Source organism: Mobula hypostoma, chromosome 15 (assembly GCF_963921235.1).
Source record: "Mobula hypostoma chromosome 15, sMobHyp1.1, whole genome shotgun sequence".
Classification (NCBI taxonomy): Eukaryota; Metazoa; Chordata; class Chondrichthyes; order Myliobatiformes; family Myliobatidae; genus Mobula; species Mobula hypostoma.
The window spans coordinates 40,765,509-40,788,053 of NC_086111.1; the positions used below are offsets into that span (position 1 = coordinate 40,765,509).

At 40.3% G+C, this 22,545-nt stretch overlaps 1 protein-coding gene across 3 annotated transcripts in view; it reads left to right on the forward strand.

Annotated features, from left to right (window-relative positions):
• Positions 1-11,053: 11,053 nt before the first annotated feature.
• uba3 (ubiquitin-like modifier activating enzyme 3) overlaps positions 11,054-22,545 on the forward strand; it is a 37,929-nt gene continuing 26,437 nt past the window's right edge. Inside the window, exons 1-6 of one of the 3 annotated variants that reach the window (XM_063067937.1) lie at positions 11,054-11,081; positions 11,197-11,235; positions 12,525-12,645; positions 15,542-15,622; positions 17,127-17,209; positions 20,392-20,472. In XM_063067937.1, coding sequence (XP_062924007.1) covers positions 11,062-11,081; positions 11,197-11,235; positions 12,525-12,645; positions 15,542-15,622; positions 17,127-17,209; positions 20,392-20,472 — 425 coding nt within the window. In that variant the 5' untranslated portion in view covers positions 11,054-11,061. Of the gene's footprint in view, positions 11,082-11,196; positions 11,282-12,524; positions 12,646-15,541; positions 15,623-17,126; positions 17,210-20,391; positions 20,473-22,545 lie in introns of all 3 variants that reach the window. The other 2 variants (XM_063067938.1, XM_063067939.1) reach the window with 2 other exon arrangements.

A 22,545-nucleotide genomic window follows, 5' to 3' on the forward strand; every position in this document is an offset into this window, starting at 1 on the left:
GCTCCTCATTATTACCTGTTTTGCTGCCACCTGTGTCTCATTGTGCTCCACCTATCATCTGCCTCTCTGTTTATTGCTCAGTGTATTTCAGTCCTGTGCTTTCACCTGTTTGTTGCCAGATTATGCCAGTGAATTTTCCTGAGCCTTTCCAGTATTTGTATCTGTATTCTGTCTGAATATTGACTCTGCCTGTTTCCTGATTCTGGTTTTTGGATTTTTCTGGATGTTTTGATCTCTGCCTGAACTTTGATGCTGACTTTGTTTGCACCTCAGGATCTGTTACTCAATTAATATCACTGTGTGCACAGTACTGGGTCTGCAATTAGATCCCTGCTCCAGCGCCCTGACATTGAGACACATAAAATATGAAAACAAAAAGCAGTATATAGAAGTGAAAAGGAAGGATGAGGCAGTATCTACACAGTTTGCACAGACTTGTATATCGTTTCACCAGTCACCTTCCAGCATTTGTCTCACACCTCCCTCTTGCCTCTATATACTGGCCATCTTGGCTCTACGCTCTCAGTCCTGATGCAGGGTTTTAAGCTGGTGTAAAGTATCAACAATCCCTTTTGCCTCCACACGTTGCTTGATCTGCTGAGTTCTTTCAGCATTTACTCTTCTCTCTAGATTTTAGTAGCTGCACTTTGTTGTGCCTCAATAGGAAAAACATGCTAGACTCGTGGTAGGTGCAGATAAGACGGATAAATATTTAGTTAGACATATCTATAGCAGAAAGAGAAAAGCAGAGTATAATTTTAAATGGTGAAAGATCAGGAAATATTGATGTACGAAGGACCTAATTGTTCTTGCACAGCAGTTACTGAAAGCAAACATGCAGATATAATAAGAGAAAAATAAGTTTGCCTTCATTTTCAGGTTTTGTGTACCACAGCAAAAATATGTTACTACAATTCTACCGGGTGTTAATGAGAACCACAGCTAGAATACTGTGTACGGTTTTAATTTCCTTAACTAGGAAGTGACATACTTGCTGTAGTAGTAGTAGTTGATAGTGATATTCCAATACCGCTGTTAACCACTCACACAAAGGAGGAGCTCACATACAGCACAAGCTGAGTTTATCAATAAAATTCAATTGGGTATCCTGAAAATAAAAGGAATTGGTGGAAAAAATAGGAGGAGAACAAAGAGAGCGAAAGACCATTAAAAACAAAGTGAAGGACAGTTATAATGTTGGCAATTCTCTTTTCAAAGTGCATTTATTATCACAGAATGTATAAATTATACAACCTTGAGAGTTGTTTGCTTACAGGCAGTTGCAAAGCAAGGAACCTGAAAGAACCCAATTTAAAAAAATAAGACCAACCCCCTCCCCAGTGTCCAGTGAGAAAGAGAAAGAAAACCACAAATTGCGTAAACAATAGAAGCGAGCAGCAACAGCAGCATTCCGAACCAAATTAAGTTCTGAGATCCAAACGCCAGAACAGACTGAAGTCAGCTCGAAACCTCCATATTCAGTTCATCATATTAGTGGGGCAAGTCGCCACAAAGTTCACAGACACGAAGCACAGCAGCCGGGGCGGTCTCTCAGCCTTAGCATCACAGAGAGAGGAGCCCCCAGACTATAGGGCCAGCATTTAAATTGTCCAAACCTCAGCGTTTAAATTGTCCTATGTTAGGAGCATAAGTTACATGTTATGGGTAAAGTGAATTGCATTGCTCAATTTTAGTGACTATAATTTCAAAGCAGTTCTATGAACAAGAAGTACATACCTAGTTTTTTCTTTTTTTTCAAGAAGGGGAGATATAGTGGTAGTTAATAGTTTTATTCCTACATCAGTCTTTTAGCCACTCCCACATGGAAGGAGTTCCCATGCTGTACAAGCAGGGTTGTCAATAAAGTTCAGTGCAGTATAGAACATAGAATAGTACAGCACAGTACAGGCCCTTTGGCCCACAATGTTGTGCCGACCCTCAAACCCTGCCTCCCATATAAGCCCCCACCCTAGATTCCTCCATATACCTGTCTAGTAGTCTCTTAAACTTCACTAGTGTATCTGCCTCCACCACTGACTCAGGCAGTGCATTCCACGCACCAACCACTCTCTGAGTAAAAAACCTTCCTCTAATATCCCCCTTGAACTTCCCACCCCTTACCTTAAAGCCATGTCCTCTTGTAATGAGCAGTGGTGCCCTGGGGAAGAGGCGCTGGCTATCCACTCTATCTATCCCTCTTATTATCTTGTACACCTCTATCATGTCTCCTCTCATCCTCCTTCTCTCCAAAGAGTAAAGCCCTAGCTCCCTTAATCTCTGATCATAATGCATACTTTCTAAACCAGGCAGCATCCTGGTAAATCTCCTCTGTACCCTTTCCAATGCTTCCACATCCTTCCTATAGTGAGGCAATCAGAACTGGACACAGTACTCCAAGTGTGGCCTAACCAGAGTTTTATAGAGCTGCTTCATTACATCGCGACTCTTAAACTCTATCCCTCGACTTATGAAAGCTAACACCCCATAAGCTTTCTTAACTACCCTATCCACCTGTGAGGCAACTTTCAGGGATCTGTGGACATGTACCCTGAGATCCCTCTGCTCCTCCACACTACCAAGTATCCTGCCATTTACTTTGTGCTCTGCCTTGGAGTTTGTACTTCCCAAGTGTACCACCTCACACTTCTCTGGGTTGAACTCCATTTGCCACTTCTCAGCCCACTTCTGCATCCTACCAATGTCTCTCTGCAATCTTTGACAATCCTCTACACTATCTACAACACCACCAACCTTTGTGTCGTCTGCAAACCTGCCAACCCACCCTTCTACCCCCACATCCAGGTTGTTAATAAAAATCACGAAAAGTAGAGGTCCCAGAGCAGATCCTTGTGGGACACCACTATTCACAATCCTCCAATCTGAATGTACTCCCTCCACCACCACCCTCTGCCTTCTGCAGGCAAGCCAATTCTGAATCCACCTGGCCAAACTTCCCTGGATCCCATGCCTTCTAACTTTCTGAATAAGCCTACTGTGTGGAACCTCATCAAATGCCTTACTAAAATCCATATAGATCACATCCACTGCACTACCTTCATCTATATGCCTGGTCACCTCCTCAAAGAACTCTAGCAGGCTTGTTAGACACGATCTGCCCTTCACAAAGCCATGCTGACTGTCCCTGATCAGGCCATGATTCTCTAAATGTCTATAGATCCTATCTCTTAGAATCTTTTCCAACAGCTTTCCCACCACAGACGTAAGGCTCACTGGTCTATAATTACCCGGACTATCCCTACTACCTTTTTTGAACAAGGAAACAACATTCCCCTCCCTCCAATCTTCTGGTACCATTCCCGTGGACAACGAGGACATAAAGATCCTAGCCAGAGGCTCAGCAATCTCTTCTCTCGCCTCGTGGAGCAGCCTGGGGAATATTCTGTCAGGCCCCGGGGACTTATCTGTCCTAATGTATTTTAACAACTCCAACACCTCCTCTCCCTTAATATCAACATGCTCCAGAACATCAACCTCACTCATATTGTCCTCACCATCATCAAGTTCATCTTGTATGTCCTCACCATCATCTTGTATGTTGCTGATCTGGTGTGCCCTGCATTATCCCTCTATAATGAATATAACATTTCATTGATATGTTCGTAGCCTAAGGTAGAAGGAATCAATTTTAGAAAACCTAGCTCACTTATTTTTCCTACATTTACACACTTAGTCCAGTGGTCGTGGAGCATACAGATCCCTTCTTTGTAGAAGTCGGCGTCTTGCACCTCCAGAACTGGTCCACAGCAGGGGTGATTGATAATTTTGTGCCCTAAAGTAGAATGAGATGAGGAGAAACTTCAAACTTTCTGCATTTTCACTCTGCACGTTCACGTAACGAGAGCTGTATAACTCATCTCCTCAAGCACGAGGCAATCTGCAGATGCTGGAATTTCAAACAAAACACATAAATATTGCTGGTGAACGCAACAGGCCAGGCAGCATCTATAGGAAGAGGTACAGTCGACATTTCAGGCCGAGAACCTTCGTCAGGCCCGAAACATGACTGTACCTCTTCCTATAGATGCTGCCTGGCCTGCAGCAATTTTTATGTGTGTAACTCATCTCCTTCTACCTTTGGCCACAAACTTATCAATCACCCCCACTGTGGACCACCTGGAGGTCCAAGACGCTCTCATTACATGCACGTGCACTCTTTGTGTGATAATGCAGAAAGTTTGAAGTTAATAACTCATCTCCTTCTACCTTAGGCCACGAACTTATCAATCACCCTTGCTGTGGACCACTTCTACAAAGAAGCGATCTGTATGCTCCATGACCGCTGGACTAAGTGTGTACATGTAGGAGGGGACTATGTTGAAAAATAAATGTGCTAGGTTTTCTAAAATTGACTCCTTCTACCTTAGGCCATGAACTAATCAATCACCCTCGTACAACTTGTAGTGTAGTGGTTAGCACAGTATCGTCGATCTGGGTTCAGTTCCTGCTGTTGTCTGTACGGAGTTTGTATGTTCTCCCCGTGGGTTTCCTCTGGGTGCTCAGCTCCCTCCCACAGTCCAAAGACAGACTGGTTGGTAATAGTCAATATAAATTGTCCCATGGGTCAAATTGGGGATTGCTGGATTACTCACCTCAAAGGGCCGAAAAGGCCATTTCCGCACTGTATCTCAGGAAGGAGAAAGAAACGTGTTCCTTGAACTGTCGAAAGTATCCCGACTGGTTGCATCATGGTCTGGTACTGAACTTAGAATGTGCAAGAATGTGAGAAGCTGCAGAGTCGTGGATTCACCGCCCTGCATCATGGGCACACTCCTCCCCAACATTGGTAGTATCTAGAGGAGGCGCTCCTTAAAGAAGGCAACATCCATCATCAAGCATCCCCACAATCTGGGCCATGCCATCTTCTTAGTAGCATCAGAGAGGAGGTACAGGAGCCTGAAGACTCACACTCAATGATTGGAACAGCTTCTTCCCCTCCACCATCAGATTTCAGAACAGACAATGAATTCATGAACACTAAGTCGCTATTTTACTTTCTTTTTGCACTACTTAATTAATTTTTTAAAAATTCAACAAATTGAAACAAAAAATGATTCAGAATCTGATTCTTAGGGCAGGAGGTACAGATGCCTGAAGTCCCACACCACCTTGATCAAGAACAGCTACTTTCCTTCGAGCATTCAGTTCTTGAACTCACTGGTGCAACAGCAGAGTTTAGCTCCTTGAAAGTGGCTACACAGGTCGATAAGGTGGTTAAGAAGGCTTGTATTTATTAGTTGAGGCAATGAGTTCAAAAGTTGGGAGAGTATGTTGCAACTTTATAAAACTCCGCTTAGGCCACATCTGGAGTATTTCATACAGTTCCAGTCAACCCTCTACAGGAAGAATGTCGAGGCTTTGGAGTGTGTGCAGAAGAGGTTTACCAGGACGTTTCCTGGTTTAGAGGGCATTTGCTATCATGACAAGCTGGATAAATTTGGGTTGTTTTCCCTGGAGCGTTGGAAGCTGAGGGGAGACCTGATAGAGGATTTCAAGATTATAAGGGGCATAGATAGAGTGAACAGAGAGTATCTGTTTCCCGGGGGTGAAATGTCTAATATCAGTGTAAATGTAACTTTGCTGGATCAAATAACAAAAGCACAAAAAGATCGTTACTTTTCTTTTCACCTGTCTATTTCTTCGAGCTCAGCCGGCGAGTGAACTTGGACCCGACATCAGGGAGAGACCCTTTCTCATCTCCCCGGCGGTTCTACAAGTTCACTGCCTGATGTCAGAATTGTCAGAAGTTATAAGGCCACCAATACAAAAGAACAATCAGTTTGACAACCATTCCGGTCAAGTCAATGGACTATTGATACAGAGAACAATCAGTTTGATAACTATTTCAGTCAAGTCAATGGACTATTGATACAAAAGTACAAGCAATTTGTTAGACACTCCAGCCACCTTAATTAAAGAAGAGAATGTCCCACCTGGTTTGCTGGAGCCACAACTTAATTACAAAGATAAGAACATCCGTCAAATTTATGCTTTAATTAAGAAAGGAATGTTCTGTCTAATTTCCATCAGGTACTGCTTTTTGTCAAAATCAAAAGGTGTGAAAAGCCCAGAGACATCTATGTGGATCTGGGCGAACTTTAACCCTTATCTTGCTCCAAAGAAAGCAGCTGTGAGACATTATTCAAACACATTGCAGTCACAGACATAGTCAGTACTTAATCCATTGTTTACAGGAATCTTGAGAATCCCCCATTCCCTTAAATGTTATCATCAGAGGGCATGCATTGAAGGTGGGAGGGGATAAGTTCAGGAGGATGTGAGGGGTAAGTCTTTACTCAAAGAAGAGTGAATCTGGAATGCGCTGCCTGGTACGGTGGTAGAGGCAAATATATTAGAGGATTTGAAGAGATGTTTGGATAGGCACACGGATGTATGGAAGACAGAGGGATATGGACATGGTGTAGGTGGGAGAGATCAGTGTTTGGGTGTTTTTGATTTGCTTTTTAGCTGGTTCAGTACAATATTGTGGGCTGAATGGCCTGTCCCTGTACTGTACTCTTCAATGTTCTATGTTCTAACACTATGGCCTCTGATTATTTTGCATTAAAATTGACTTTTTTTTTGTTATAACTGTGTTTTTTCCTCTAAAGATTATCTTATTTATGTTTTTTCTCGCGAATGCTGCTCATATGCTGGTATGGGTCCGTGATACTGCTGCAGGTAAGTTTGATATTGCACCTCAGCATACATATGACAATGAACTTGATTTTGACTTTGACAGATTCTTGGCATGGCAGCCCTGTTTTACCAGAAGTTGGGTTGATTAGGTCTGTATTCACCAGAGGGAGAAGACTGAGAGGGGATCTCCCTGCAATGTCTAAAATTCTGACGGGGATGACAGAGCAAATGCAGAGTAGGATGTTTCTTCTGCTGGCTATCTAAGATCGATTACAGTTTCAGGATATGCAACAGGGCATTTAGAACTGAAATGAGGTGGAATTTCTTCACTTAGAGAAGGCTGAACTTGTGGAATTTTCTCCACTGAAGACAGTATGAGTAAATCAAAAGAGCTAGTTGTTGACCTAGGAAATGGAAATAGTGAATATAACCCTGCCCTAATCAATGGAACAGCCGTAGCTGGTCGACAATTTAAACTCCTAGACATCCATTTAATCAGCAACCTTATTTGGTGCCTCCATACTGATGTAATGATCAAGAAGGTGCATCTTAGGCATCTGAGAGGATTCAACTTCTCCCACGGGACTCACTCAAACATCTACGGATGCACTATAGGCCAATTTTGATGGTATCAGAAAGGATCTGGCAAGTGTGGATTGGGCTAGGTTGATTTCTGGCAAAGATGTATTTGGTAAATGGGAGGCCTTCAAAAGTGAAAAATTGAGAGTACAGAGTTTTTATGTTCCTGTCAGGATAAAAGGCAAGGATAACAGGTTTAGGGAACCTTTATGTGCAAGAGAACTCATAAGAAGAAAATCAGGAGGGCTCAAAGAATACATGAGGTTGCTCTAGCAGACAAGATGAAGGAGAATCGTAAGGGCTTCTAGAGATATATTAAGAGCAAAAGGATAGCAAGGGACAAAATTGGTCCTCTGGAAGATCAGAGTGGTAAACTATGTGTGGAGCCAAAACAGATGGGGAAGATCCTAAATTATTTTTTTTGCATCTGTATTTACTTGGTAGATGGACATAGAGTCTATAGATATGAGGAAATGTAGCAGCGAAGTCATGGACCCTATACAGATTACAGAGGAGGAGATGTTTGCAGTCTTGATAAATCCTGAGGGGTCCTAGCAGAGATATTTAAAGCATCCTTAGCCACGGTTGAGGTGCCAGAGGAGAGTTAATGTTGTTCTGTTATTTAAGAAAGGCTCTAAGAATAAGCCAGGAAAATATAGGCTGGTGAGCCTGACATCAGTAGTAGGAAAGTTATTGGAAGGTATTCTAAGGTACTGGATATATAAGTATTTGGATAGACAAAAACCAATTTGGGATAGTCAACACGGCTTTGTGCATGGTAAGTCTTCTCTAACCAATCTTGGATGTTACCAAGAAAGTTGATGAAGGCAAGGCAGTGGATGTTGGCTGCATGGATTTTAGCAAGAACTTTGACAAGGACCTGCATGGGAGGTTGGTAAAGAAGGTTCAGTCACTTGCCATGCAAGATGAGGTAGTAAACTGGATTAGACATTGGCTTCGCAGAAGAAGATAGACAGTAGCTGTAAATGGTTGCCTCTCTGACTGGAGGTCTGTGACTACTGGTATACTGCAGGAATCAGCGGTGGGTCCATTGCTGTTTATCATGTACATCAACGATCTGGATGATAATGTGGTAAACTGAATGCAAATTTGCAGATGACACCAAGATTGGAGGTGTAGTGGTAGCAAGGAAGACTTGCAAAGCTTGAAGTGGGATCTGGACCAGCTGGAAAATTGGACTGAAAATGGAAGATGAAATTGAATGCAGACAAGTGTGAGTGTTGCACTTTGGGAGGATCAAACAGGGTAGATCTTACACAGTGAGCGATAGGGCAAAGAGGAGAGTGGTGGAACAGAGGTATCTGGGAATACAGATCCATAATTCCTTGAAAGTGGTGTCACAGGTACTGTAGACAGGGTTTGGCACACTGGTGTTCATAAATCAAAGAACTGAGTACAGGAGATGGGATGGTATGCTGAGATTGTATGAGACATTGGTGAGGCCTAATTTGGAGTACTTTGTGCAGTTTTGATCAACTACCGATAGGAAAGATGTAAATAAGATTTAAAGAATGCAGAGGAAATTCACAAGGATGTTGTCCGTAGTTGAGAACCTCAGGTATGGGAAAAGTTTGAGTAGGTTAGGATTTTATTCCCTACAATGTACAAGATTGAGAGTTGATTTGATAGAGGTATACAAAATTATGACGAGTATAGATAAGGTAAATACAAGCAGGCATTTTCCACTGAGGTTGGGTGAGACTAGAACTAGAAGTTATGAGTTAAGGGTGAAAGGTGAAATGTTTAAGGGGAACATGAGGGAGAACAATTTCACTTAGAAGGTGGAATGAGCTACCAGCACAAGTGGTGGATGCAGGGTCAATTTTAACATTTAAGGGAAATTTGGATAGGCACATGGACGAGAGAGGTATGGAGGGCTATAGTCCAGGTGCAGGTTGATGGGACTAGGCAGTTTAATGGTTCTGGACAGACTAGATGGGCTGAAGGACCTGTTTCTGTGCTGTAGCATTCTACGACTGTATCTGCTTCCCGGTGGTACTGCAATGTTCTCAGAATCTTAACTCCACTTCCCTCGGTTCTTTCATTGTCGTGACTTCATCATTTCTTTTTGCATTACTTCAGACTGCACGACTACCTTTGCCCCATTCTTTTGGAGTGTGTGCAATGCTGTAATTATTGTTGTACTTATTATTATTTTGTATACTGTTAACTCTGTAAGCTTCACGCCAGCAAATGATTTCATTGAACCCTGGTATATATGGCAATAAACTAGCAAACTAATGAGCAATGAAGAACCAATCACTGAAAATGTTTTTCTTACACTTATGATGACATGAAAGAAGTCCATTTAGCCTATTTAGCACACACTAGCCACCAGAGAAGTGATTTTATTACTCCTGCTTCCCCAATCCTGCATCCCTGCAATTTATTCTTTCCCATATACACCATTAAGTTCCCTTTGATTCTTTTCAGCATTAACATTGATCCATGGTAATTCACAGTAACCTATTAACCTAGCAGTATAACCTCGAAATGCAGAAGAAAACCATACTACACTAGGAATTCAAATAGTCACAAAGCCAATATCGATTCCAATCAAAGAGTACCTAAAGTCACCTCACTCCCTGGAGGTGCGACACAAAGGCAATGCTGTACCACCATGTTGTCTTCTACAGGAGGTATATAGTTTCTAGAGCTAAAAAGCACCAAAGTGAATGAAAAGAGAGCAGGTGTATGGTTTTGAAAAAGAGGATCAGGTATGACCGAGTTAAATGGCGAAGTAGGTTTAAGGGCTGAATAGCTCACCTCTGCTCTAACTTTGTTTCATCCATGTAGTCACCTAATCCGGTTAGTTATGATAAAATCGAACCACAGGTTGCACAGTGAGTGCTTAATGGGGGAAATGGATAAGTAGTTTGCTCATTCCATCGCTTTCGTTTTATTTACACACCATAGACATGAGGTTCTTAATGTCAACCCAAATGCCCCTTCTCCACTTTGAACAATTAGGGCCAAGAATTTCCAAGAGTTGAGGGGCTTTCTCTCCTTTTCAAGGAGTTCTGAGAAGATCAATGAAAAATTTCCCTTCAGTTTGGCAATCACCTGCTATAAAGAAGCTAGGAATTGAGTGTTTACAAGCCATTGCTCTGAATTATGGATGGCTTGTTTCAACACTAGCTTTGTGGGTTCCGAGGTGCCTAATGAGGTCAATGTAGGGTTTGCATACTCTTTGACAAACGGAGAGCAGTTGCTTGATCGTGTGGGTGGGTAGGTAGATAGAAGATACTATGTACTCTTCTGGTCAATACAAAATAGGAAGGATGTGGTAGCATTCCAGAGGAATCAGTCGGGTTTAGTAAGGATTGCAAAGAGTGGACTGTCCACTTCCCTTCACTAATGCTGCCTGACCAGCTGAGTTCCTCCAGCACCATGCATAATACTCAATGGGAATACTGAGAGATAGATTAATTAAAGAAGAATTAACAGAATTGGGTTTATTTTCACTGAAACAGATGAGGCTGAGGAAGTGATTTATCTGGATGTATACAAACTATGAGAGACTTACATTTCCCTCAGGTGTGTCACAAACCAGAACCATACCACAGATGGAATTCTTTGGTGAAAAGGCTGGTAGGAGGTGTGGAGGTTAACAAAGGCCACAAGTTCCGATGTTTGTTACCCCTGACAACCGAGTCTCCCTTCACAGGAGAACTCGCCACCCCCCTTCTCTCCGGCCTGGACCCCGCAAGCGGCCGCGGTGCACCCCGGGAGCACCCGATTGGCTAAAAAGAGGCCGCCTTTGCCCTTCCTTCCTAGTGGATTGTGGGAGGGGGGAGGGAAAATATGGCGGATGTAGCGGAGCCGTGAGTATCTCTGCGTGAGCTGCAGCCGCTTTAGGCTTTTTTTTCACGTTGACTTCTGCCCATTCTTCTCTTGGGTGAGCACGTCTGAACCTTCTTTTATTCTCTCTTTCTTTAGGGAGAAGAAAAGAAGGAAAGTAGAAGAGCACACTGACAAGTTAGTGTTGAATGAATGTAGCAGCCCTGGTTTCTGCTTGTGTGAGGTGAGGCTGCGGGCCGGGCCAGGAACTCGCTGTGAGCTGCAGCTACAGGCAGCGGGATCAACCCACCAGCCGGCCGGCCGCAACCTGCATTTTTATTTTATCCCAAACTCGAGAGAGTAACTGCTTGGAGGAATAAAATTTTAAGATGAGGATCTAAATGGACTATCAGTCAGGAATTATATATATTTGTAATTAAATGTAAAATGTTGGAATTGTTAAATCACCCTGGCATTTATTGGCACGATGTAAATTGTCAACCTAACCTCCCACTTGTACCATTTCTGCAAGAGCAGTTATTGTGTACATTTAAATAGAACAAATCTGAATTTCAAAGACTGTGCCTCAAATAGAATTATCATGATTTAAAATTTACAGTTGTATTTGGTTTTGCTTTAAAATTAATTTAGTATATTTCTTGAAATGCACTTATAATTTTATCTCTAATGTGCAACAGCTGTAATTCTCACCCAAAAGAAAAAAAGTTCGCCCTGGTGACCTTGCAGTCCCGATGAAGGGTCTCAACTCGAAACAGCAACTGTTTATTCATTTCCATAGATGCTGCCTGGCCTGTTGAGTTCCTCCAGCATTTTGTGTGTTTTCCTCTGGATTTACAGCATCTGCAGAATCTCTGTTTACCCCTAGTTGACCTTTCTTGGTTGGGAAAGTATGAGACTTCATGAATGCACTGCCATAAAACTTTGAAAAGGGGTCTGGGGGACAATCCCATATATTTATTGATTAAGAATCTCTAGTTCTGAGTATGATATGCCAGAGGCATATGAATCATTTAGTCTGAAATAAAAATGGAAAACTCTAGAAATGCTCAGCAGGCCAGGCAGTTTCTGATGAAAGATTTGACCTGAAATGTTAACACTTCCTCTTCACGTGCTACCTGTTCTGCTGAATATTTCCAACACTTCCTGTCTGTGTTTTAGGTTATTGATGTATACAGTTTTTGGCTGCTTAATATGGTCAAGCCTCTGCTTTGTCCTTTGTTTTACCCTCCCTCCCCTGTTACAGATATTGTAGTGTTTGATTACTAATATTGTAGTTTCGTCTCTCTATTTTCTTTAGTTGGACTCCCTGCTTAATAAGTGTGGGATTGCTTAAATTTTTTAAACTTTGATATTATATCTTTTAATCTGTGTTTGTAAATCTAATCTTAAGGATATTTTCAATAATTCTCATCTGATTTTTGTGTTGTGAAAACTGAACTTCTAGTTGTTTATTGTGTTCTGTGCAGAATGGCTGTTGATGGTGGGTATGGGGACACTGGAGACTGGGAAGGTCGCTGGAATCATGTGAAGAAGTTCCTTGAGCGTGCAGGCCCGTTCACACATCCTGACTTTGAACCAAGTACTGAAGTGAGAAAACATTATTATAAATCAGAGTTTCTTGCTGGCTTGCAGCTCTGCTTATTTGTTTTGCTGCATGTTCTTGCTATCCTGTCGTAATTAGCTGTTTCATGCAAAAGCTAATTCAGGAAGCTAACAAAACATGGAGAGCTACCTCTGACTTGAAACCTGAAGCTCAACAGCTAAAATGCTGTCCATTTGCTTTAATTCATACAAGTTATTGTTTGAAGTCAATTTTAACTTTAGTTCTGTATTTTTATGGTTTGATAAAAGGGTGGCTACTCTGATCAAATAATTGTTATTTCAAATTAACATTTGTGAGTTTTCATTCACTTTTGATATGCACAATCTTATTTCATTATGTTTTAGTTTTTGAGTCAGATTTTTCCCTTATAAATGTGAGTACATGAATCTATAATCAAGGGTGCAATTTGTTGAGGTCAACTGGCGAGGATGTATGTAAAGGCTGTTTCCAAATAGAATATTTGTTCTTTAAAATTAGCTAATTAGATTTGTGTGCTTTCATGTTTCGAAGAATGAGAAGTTCCAAAAGAATTTTGCACTTGACAGTAGATGCAGGGAAGATGTTTTCTTTTGTTGGTCTTCCAGAATTTCGAATCATTTTCAAAATAAGCTTCAGAGATTCTGATCGAAATGAAATTTCTTCATCTCATTTCACTGAAAATAAGCATGCAGGTACAGCAGGCAGTGAAGAAAGCTAATGGCATGCCGGCCTTCATAACAAGGGGAGTTGAGTATAGGAGCAAAGAGGTCTTTCTGCAGTTGTACAGGGCCCTGGTGAGACCACACCTGGAATATTGTGTACAGTTTTGGTCTCCAAATTTGAGGAAGGACATTCTAGCTATTCAGGGAGTGCAGAGTAGGTTCACGAGGTTAATTCCCGGGATGGCGGGACTGTCATTTGTTGAAAGATTGGAGCGGCTGGGGTTGTATGCACTGGAATTTAGAAGGATGAGAGGGGACCTGGTTGAAGCATATAAGATTATTAAGGGATTGGACACGCTGGAGGCAGGAAACATGTTCCTGATGTTGGGGTAGTCCACAACCAGAGGCCACAGTTTAAGAATAAGGGGTAGACAATTTAGAACGGAGTTGAGGAAAAACTTTTTCACACAGAGGGTTGTAGTTCTGTGGAATACTCTACCTCAGAAGGCAGTGGAGGCCAATTCTCTGGATTCTTTCAAAAAAAGTTAGATAGAGCTCTTAAAGATAGCGGAGTGAAGGGATATGGGGGAAGGCAGGAAAAGGGTACTGATTGTGGATGATCAGCTATGATCACACTGAATGGCGGTGCTGGCTCGAAGGGCTGAATGGCCTACTCCTGCACCTATTGTCTATTGTCTCATATTGTGTCCTTAATATAAAAAAAAGGGCTGTGAAAGTATATTCAAGACAAAAAAAATAAATTTTTGGGTGTTCAAGGATTAGTTGTAAAAAGTTATGCTCATGTAGATTAGCCATGATTATATTGGAAGATGGGCCATGGGTGAGGAGTGGAATGTCAAATTGTGCTTCATGTTCTTGAATAAACACCACTGTAAAGTAGTTAAACTAAGTGATATCTTTGTGTTCTGTAATTACTACTGTTTAACTCTATTAAACTATCTGTGAATTGTCAAGCTATGTTCGCTGCTGCTTGCTTTAAGTAACCTCAACCTCAATTTTCTCTTGGTTCCTTGTCTATTAATGAGAAACACATTGACTAATCTACTCATTGGGATTTTTGAGACTGATGTTTTTCCTTTTATAAATGAACAAATTTGTAAATCTCATTTTAAAGGTTTATACATGCAAAGTAACATCATCTCTGGTTCATTATGTATTCAGCATTTAACCTCTGCATTGGACTATACTTGATCTTAACTTCCATTGCACAATGTTTTGAGAAATTGATACATGCACTGATCCTTCAGATATGTTAGCTTATAAGTCTAAAACATTTTGTAAAAACAAGCCACCTTTATCCCTCCTCTTATACATTCTACCACCTGCTGTTTGTATTGACCTCTTTTCACTACTAATATCTAGAGGCAAAAAAAAAATCTTCAGTTTTTACAACTGCATCCACATATTTTACAAACAAATTTTAAAACCCTAATTACAACTTATTTTCTATTGGAAGGGATGCACAGACCATGGAGATTTGCTTGTTTTGCATGTAGGGAAAATGCAATTGTCCTCCCTTGCTGGCAGTTAACATTTTTAGTAGTTAAACAAGGGCTAAACTTAGCCCTTTGTTTTTTTGCACATGGGATTAGGCTTTGTATCTAATGCTGATGATGGGGATGAAGGTCTCATCATTTGGTTTTATAAATCATTTAACTGAGAGGGTCCTTGCTGGACATTACACAGTCTTAAAAGTGTGCACATATGGAATTTGACCAGACTATTGTAATGAGATTGTGGTATCTTTTCATTACCATACCAAAATTAGATGCTCAGGAACTATGCTTTAATAATGTACATCATTCCTAGACTGTGTCCTGCAGGTGGTGATGCTTTAACTCTTATGATCCAGATTGCAAAATGTTAACTATTCTGTTTTGACATCAAATATAGTATACTCAATTTGTCCATATTTAAAGGTGGCAGTTGTATTCAAAAGATTCAGGATTTCATTTTGCATAATGTAACAGTTGTGAAAGTTGTATCATTCTCTTCCTTTATATGGATAATCCAGCATTCTGAAGAGAAAATATTTAATGTAAGCTGGTTTCTTTGTCTGGTGTTGGTGGGTGGACTGAAAACTGAAATTGTTCTTTTAAAGATGTATGTTTTCTTTATTGTAGATTTAATTTCCAGTCAAAATATTTATCATAAATCTGTAAACTGGGGTTTTTTTTCCCTTCTGGTGTGGACTGAACTATGGTATTTCTCATTTCAGTCACTCCAGTTTCTGCTAGAGACCTGCAAAGTCCTTGTTATTGGTGCAGGTGGTTTGGGATGTGAGCTCCTTAAAAATCTGGTAATGTATTTCATTTTGTTGTAATTTTATATTATGTTATGAAATCATCAGATTGCAATTTGTAATTTGAAATAAGCCCATAAGTTTTCCTTCTGATGCAATGTAAGGCATAGTTGGCTAATTGTGAGAGTGGTGTTAGAAATTTGTCAGCCTGGACCAATAGTCTAGAGATGATTTCAAATGCAGCTGGTAATTTCAGTTTGGTCAGTTAGGCATATCTGAAATAAAGCGAGTGTTTGTTATGGTGAGCAGAGAAACAATGGCTTGTTACAGAATCACATTTGTAATTATGTCCTGAAGAACTTTGGTGAATCCACTGTGTGCCTGCATATAGTTGATACTGAAAACGACCCAAGTTTGTCAGTTAGAATGGGAAATGAGTGTTACTACATCCCATGGAAATACAACTAAATTGCATTTTACATAAACATTTTTTCATTGAAGAAAAACAGTTCACAAATGTTTAAAAACTACTCTTGGAGCTGGATCCTTAAATACTAAGCATATTCCAATCAGTTCCAGTATCATCTCACCTTTTGTTTATTATGGAATTTGTATCTTTTAAAAAAATCTTAGCCTCTTATTATTTTGCTAAAAAAATCTTTGTACAGTGCATGTCCATTGATTGCTATGTGCCTAGGTTTAGGACTGTTGAATTGACATTTTGTTGTGGAATTTCAACAACCGAATCTGAATTCTAATAGAAAAATGTTTCTATAATTTGAAGAGTGGATGGGAGCGGGCATTCCCATCCCCCCCCCCCCCCCATTTGAACAAATTTTTACAAGAGTACAATCGAGAGTGTCCTGACCAGCTGCATCACCATCTGGTACAGGAATTGTAAGGCATCTGACTGCAAGTCCTTACAAAGGATTGCAAGGACTGCTAAGAGGATCATTGGGGTCTCTCTTCCACCCATTAGTTATTTATTAGGACTGCTCCCATCTATCCAACAATCTCTTTGGCCCCCCTACCATCAGGCTGGAGGAACTGTAGAATTAGGACAAGAGCTGTTGGAATGGGAAACAGTTTCTTCCCCTGGGCCGTAAGATGACTGAACTCCCTGCCACCTTCCAGATTGCATCAGACATGAAGTGGCAGCAGCATTATACTGATTACTTTTTAACTTGTGTCATAAATGCACCTTAATTTACTGGTGGTAATATGACTTTGTATTATGTGTGTGAGTTATATGTACCATGTTGTGCACCTTGGTCCCAAGGAATGTTGTACACAGTTGATATTAAAGATGTAATTTGCTTGGTGTATGTGGAAGCCTTGAATTGTTGAGTTAGGTTCCTTCCTCTAACCTGTTCATTGAATATGTATTTCACTGATTTCTGCAAAAAATGGCAGATCATATTCAAGAAGAATGTGTTGGAATAAATGAAGCAGTTCTTTGTTTTTTGTGCTTTGCAACTATATTTTTCTGAACAAGTCAACATTTTAATCTGAAGGATTATCTTTTGCTTGTTACCACTAAACCCATGTGTTCCTTCTGCAGGGTCTAATGGGCTTCAGACAAATTGATGTCATTGATATGGACACAATAGATGTTTCTAATCTGAACAGACAGTTTTTATTTAGGTGAGCAATTACATAAGCTTTGCTGTCACAGTATTGGAATTTGGATGAAAAAGTGCTTCATCTGTGAATATTTGCATTTGTTTCTTTTGAAAGCCAGTTAACATAACTAGTACAAGTGTATGTTTTCGTTTTATGCATACATAACCTTGCGTGAAGAATGAGAAGGTATAGGCCTCTAAACCCCACAAGCTCACTCTGCTATTTAATAAGTTCATGCCAGATCTGATTTTTAACCTTAATTTTGTACCATGCTTGCGATGTGGTAGGAAAATCATTGGAGGTGATTATTTTGAGATAGCATCTACACAGATTTGTAAAGGCAAGAGATTTGGGACAGTCAGATGATTCAGTAGTATGTAGGCCAGTTGTAAATTGGGCAGAGAAGTGTTATGTGCAGTTTAATTTAGACGGCGTGATGTGTTGTACTTCGGAGGTCAAATGTAAGAGGAAGGTGCACAGCAACTGTCAGGGCTCTTCTCACTGATGTACAAGGATGCTGGGGTGCAAGTCCATAACTCCCTAAAAGTGATGTACATGTAGATAGAGGGTAAAGAAGGCAAACGTGTCTTCATAGGTGGGGGCCCACTAAGTATAAAAGTCAGGATGTCATGTTGCAACTATAACATTTTGGTAAGACCACATTTAAAGTAGTGTGTGCTGTTATAGTCACTGCATTACAAAGAGGACATGAGGACTTTGGAGAGGGTATGGAAGAGGTGCACTAAGGTGTTGCCTGGATTATTGAGTATTAGTTATAAGGAGAGGTTAGACAAACTTGTATTATTTTTTTTTTCTGGAGGCTGAGATGCCACTGATGTAAAAGTATGAGAGGCATCGATAGGGTTGATATTGATGGGGTTATTTTCCTGGGGTGGAAATATGAAATACTGGAGGGCTTGGGTTTAAGATGAAAGAGAAAGTTTAGAGGTGATTTGCAAGGCAATTCTTTTGTATAGATGATGGTTAGCATTGAACTACTAACAATGTGGAGGAAGCAAATATGACAGTGGCACTTACTAAGACATAGGAACAGACAGGGAATGGAGAGTCATTGATTAAGTGCAGGGATGTGCAGTTTCAATTAGCATCCCGTCAGTGTAAGCATGGGCTGAAGGGCCTTTTCCTGTGCTTCACTGCTCTGTCACTTACCTTTCTGCTCTATTTTAAAATATTCAAAGATTCTGCTACCACCACTCTTCTAAAGACTCGCGCTCCTTGGAGAGAAAAAGATACTGGCTTAATCTACACTTTAAATGGGTGACCCTTTATTTGTAAACATCAGCCCCTAGCTTTCAGCACAATAGGAAATATTTCCACATTCATTCTGCCAAAGACTTGTCAGGAACTTTTTGTTTCAGTCAAGTACCCTCTTGTTCTTCTAAAATCCAGTAGCTGGTTCATTCTTTTCCTCTAAAGACACCCGTAATAAACGTAAGCTACTTCAAATGCATTAACATCCTTCCTTAAATAAGGAAGCTATTATTGTTCCTATACTCCAAATTTGGTTCCACAGTCCCCATGTAACTAAATCACATCCTTATGCTTTTGTGCTTTACGTGCTCCTAATGTAAGGTTTTGGCTTGAAATGCCAACTGTTACTTTCCTCCTGCAATATAGCTTGACATACTGTGGTTTTCCAGCAGATAATTTATTTCTTCTGCTTTTGTGCTCCATTACCCCCAGCTACAAATAATGCTTTGTTAGCTTTCACAAGAACATGCTGTATATGTAAAATGGGCTTTTATAAATCATGCACAAGGGAAAAATGCTGCAATCTCTCATTTAAACGATGCTTAAATTTTGATTTTTTTTTTAAACAAAATCAACATTTTCAGTTTCTCATTGTTTTACACTTCCCCCTCTTTTGCCCGCCCACTTTATCTATCAGCTTCCTTTCCTGTCTGTTTTTCTGTCATCAGCAAATTCTATAGCCATACTTTTGGTGCCTGCACTGAAGTTAGATGCAAAGAAACATTCCCCTTAACCCATCATGTCCATGCTCACCATTAATTACCAATCTAAACTAATCTCATTTACCAGCATTTGGTCTGAAGCCGCCTATGATGAGGATCTGATTCCACCACCACCTCAGACAGTGCATTCCATATCGCAACACCCTCTTCCTCTTTCTCCCCCCCCCCGCCTTTCAGATTCCCTCCTACTCACTTTAAACCTAAGCCTACTAATTATTTGACATCTGTTATGTGGCAAAGTAATTCATTATCCACCTTATCTATGTCCTTCAAATTTGTATCCCACTATCAGGTCTTCCCCTCAACCTTCTCAGTTCCAAGGAAAGCGCATCCATTCAGTTCATTCGCTTCCAATTCCTGAATCACTCTATCCAAGCATTTTGGGAAATCTCCTCTGCTCCAAAGCAAACACGATTCCTATATTGTGATGACAAAAATTATACACAAAAATATTTTGGTAGTGACCTGAGCTAGGTTTTATAATGTACCAAGGCCTCCATATTTTTTAGACACGGTTAGATGAACAATATGAGAAAAATTGAAGGATGTGGACATTGTGTAAGCAGAAGAGGTTAGTTGGCTATTTGATATCTAATTTACTTGGTTTGGCATAACATTGTGAGCTGAAGGGTCTGTTCCTGTGCTGGATTGTTCTAGGTTCTATATACCCTTGTATTTTATTTCACGAAAACCCATTTGCTACTTTATCAAGTTTTGCCACCACCTTTAGGGATCTATCAGCTTGTATGCCAAGGTCACTGTATTCCTCAGTGCTCCCTAAGACCTACCATTCACTGCATGCTCAACTCTTATTGGACCTCCCAAAACGCATTCCCTAATAACTTAAAATGAACTTGGTAAAATAATACTTATCTTCCCTTTTGCACAAACCCAGCACTCAGATTCCACTGTCTGAATTTTTAAAAAGTTGATGTCATCCTGATGAAGACACAATTTTATCTATTCTCTGCTTGTTTTATTCATTCTCTTCTCCATGCTGATATGTTACCTTCTGCACTATGAGCTTTTATTTTTCAGAATAAAATGCTTTAGGTGTGTGCATTATGCTAATCTTTTAAAATAATGAGATTTGAGTTTGATTTCTTCAGTTTTGAACTTAAATATCATTCAATTAGCAGATGTATAAAGATTTGTGTGTTACAAAAATAATAATGTTAATATCCTAACTACTTTATCTTTGTTTAACAGACCAAAAGACGTAGGAAGGCCAAAAGCTGAAGTCGCTGCTGAATTCATTAATGGTCGAATACCTGGTTGTAATGTGGTTCCGTATCCTTTTATATAGGAAATAATTTTATTTTCACTGTAAAATGAAATTCATTTGAAAATGGGATTTGCATTTCACAAGATGATTAAGAAAAATCGAGTTTGCCACTGAGTGCCTATTTGCAAAGTTAGCTATTGATTTGTAGCATTGTTGCTGATTGGAATGTATAACGTTATGATCTTCTCTGAATTGTGGCTGAAAGAAGATTATAGCTGGGGGTTTAACGTCCAAGAATATACATTGTATCAAAAGGACAAGCAGGTAGGCAGAGGGGTGGGTGGCTCTATTGGTTTTAAAAAATAAGATCAAATTATTAGAAAGAGGTGACATAGGATTGGAAAGTGTAGAATCATTGTGGGTAGAGCTAAGAAATTGCAAAGGTAAAAAGACTCTGATGGGAGTTGTATACAAGTAAATGTTACTCCACTCTTCAAGAAGGAAGAGGCAGAAGAAAATATAGACTAATTTGTATGACCTCAGTGGTTGGGAAGATGTTGGAGTTGATTGTTAAGGATGTGATTTCAGGGTACTTGAAGGCACATGATAAAATAGGCCAAAGTTGGCATGGTTTCCTTAAGTGGAAAATCTTGTCTGACTAATCTGTTGGAATTCTTAGGAAAAATAACAGGCAGGTTAAGCAAGGAAAAATCAGTGGATGTTGTGTCCTTAGATTTCGGAAGGTCCTTGACAAGGTGCCACACATGAGGATGCTGAACAAGTTAAGATCCCATGGTATTACACGAAAGATACTGGCATGGATCAAGCATTGGCTGATTGGCAGGAGACAAAGAGTAGGAATAAAGGGAGCCTTTTCTGGTTGGCTGCTAGTGACTAGTAATTCCACAGGGGTCTGTGTTGGGACCACTTCCTTTTCATGTGTATGTCAATGATTTGGATGATGGAATTAATGGATTTGTGGCCAAGTTGGCCGATGATGCAAAGATAGGTGGAGGGGCAGGTAGTTTTGAGGAAGTGGAGAGGCTATAGAAGGACTTGGACAGATTAGGAGAATGGGCAAAGAAGTGGCAGATAGAATAGTGTTGGGAAGGTTATGGTCATGCACTCTGGTAGAAGAAAGCATAGACTTATTTTCTCAATTTTCAGAAAATTAAATAATCAAAGGCACTTAGGAGTTCTCATGCAGGATTTCCTCAAGGTTAATTTGCTGATTCAGTCGGTGGTGGGGAAGATGAATGTAATTTCAGCATTCCTTTCAAGAGGACTAGAATATAAAAGCAAGGATGTAATGTTGAGACTTTATAAAGCACTGGTGAGGTCTTACCTGGAGTAGTGTGAATAGTTTTGGGCCCCTTGGTTCATGAAAATTATTCTGGGATTGAAAGGCCTATCATATGAGGAGCGTTCGATGGCTCTGGGCCTGTCCTGACTGAAACCTATCGAATGTTGAGAGGCCTCGATAGAGTGGATGTGGAGACAATGTTTCCTGTGGTGGGGGAGTCTAAGACTGGAGGACACAGCCTCATAATAGAGGGGTATCCCTTTAGAACAGAGATGAGGAATTTCTTTAGCCAGCGAGTGGTGAATCTGTGGAATTCATTGCCAAATCTACGTAGGTTTAAGGCAAAGTTGATAGATTCTTGATTGGTTAGGGCACAATGGGATATGGGGAGAAGACAGGAGATTGGGGCTGAGGTGGGAATGGATCAGCAATAATGAAATGGTGGAGCAGACTCGATGGGCCAAATGGCCCAATTCTGCTTCTATATCTTATAGTCTTGTTATCTGAGAATCTTGTTCCACGTTCAGGGTATATTTCTCCTCTGTGCATTTGGTTTGGTGCTGAGATTGCAACACTTAAATGTAAGGCCATGGGGAAGTTATTTTAAATTTAATTTCAAGCTCATAATATGTTCACTTTTACATAGATACATTAGTAATTTCAGATTTGTCCCGAAACATTTTGATGTTCCTCTTCCTTTCTGTAAATGCATTTATAAGTCGTATTAGTTGTTTGGCAAAGGAGCTTTTTCTTGTATGATGCTGGTGCATGTTGTGTGTATTTTAGTTGTAATGAGACTAATCTAGGATTCCAAAGCACAGCAATCTAGACAAGG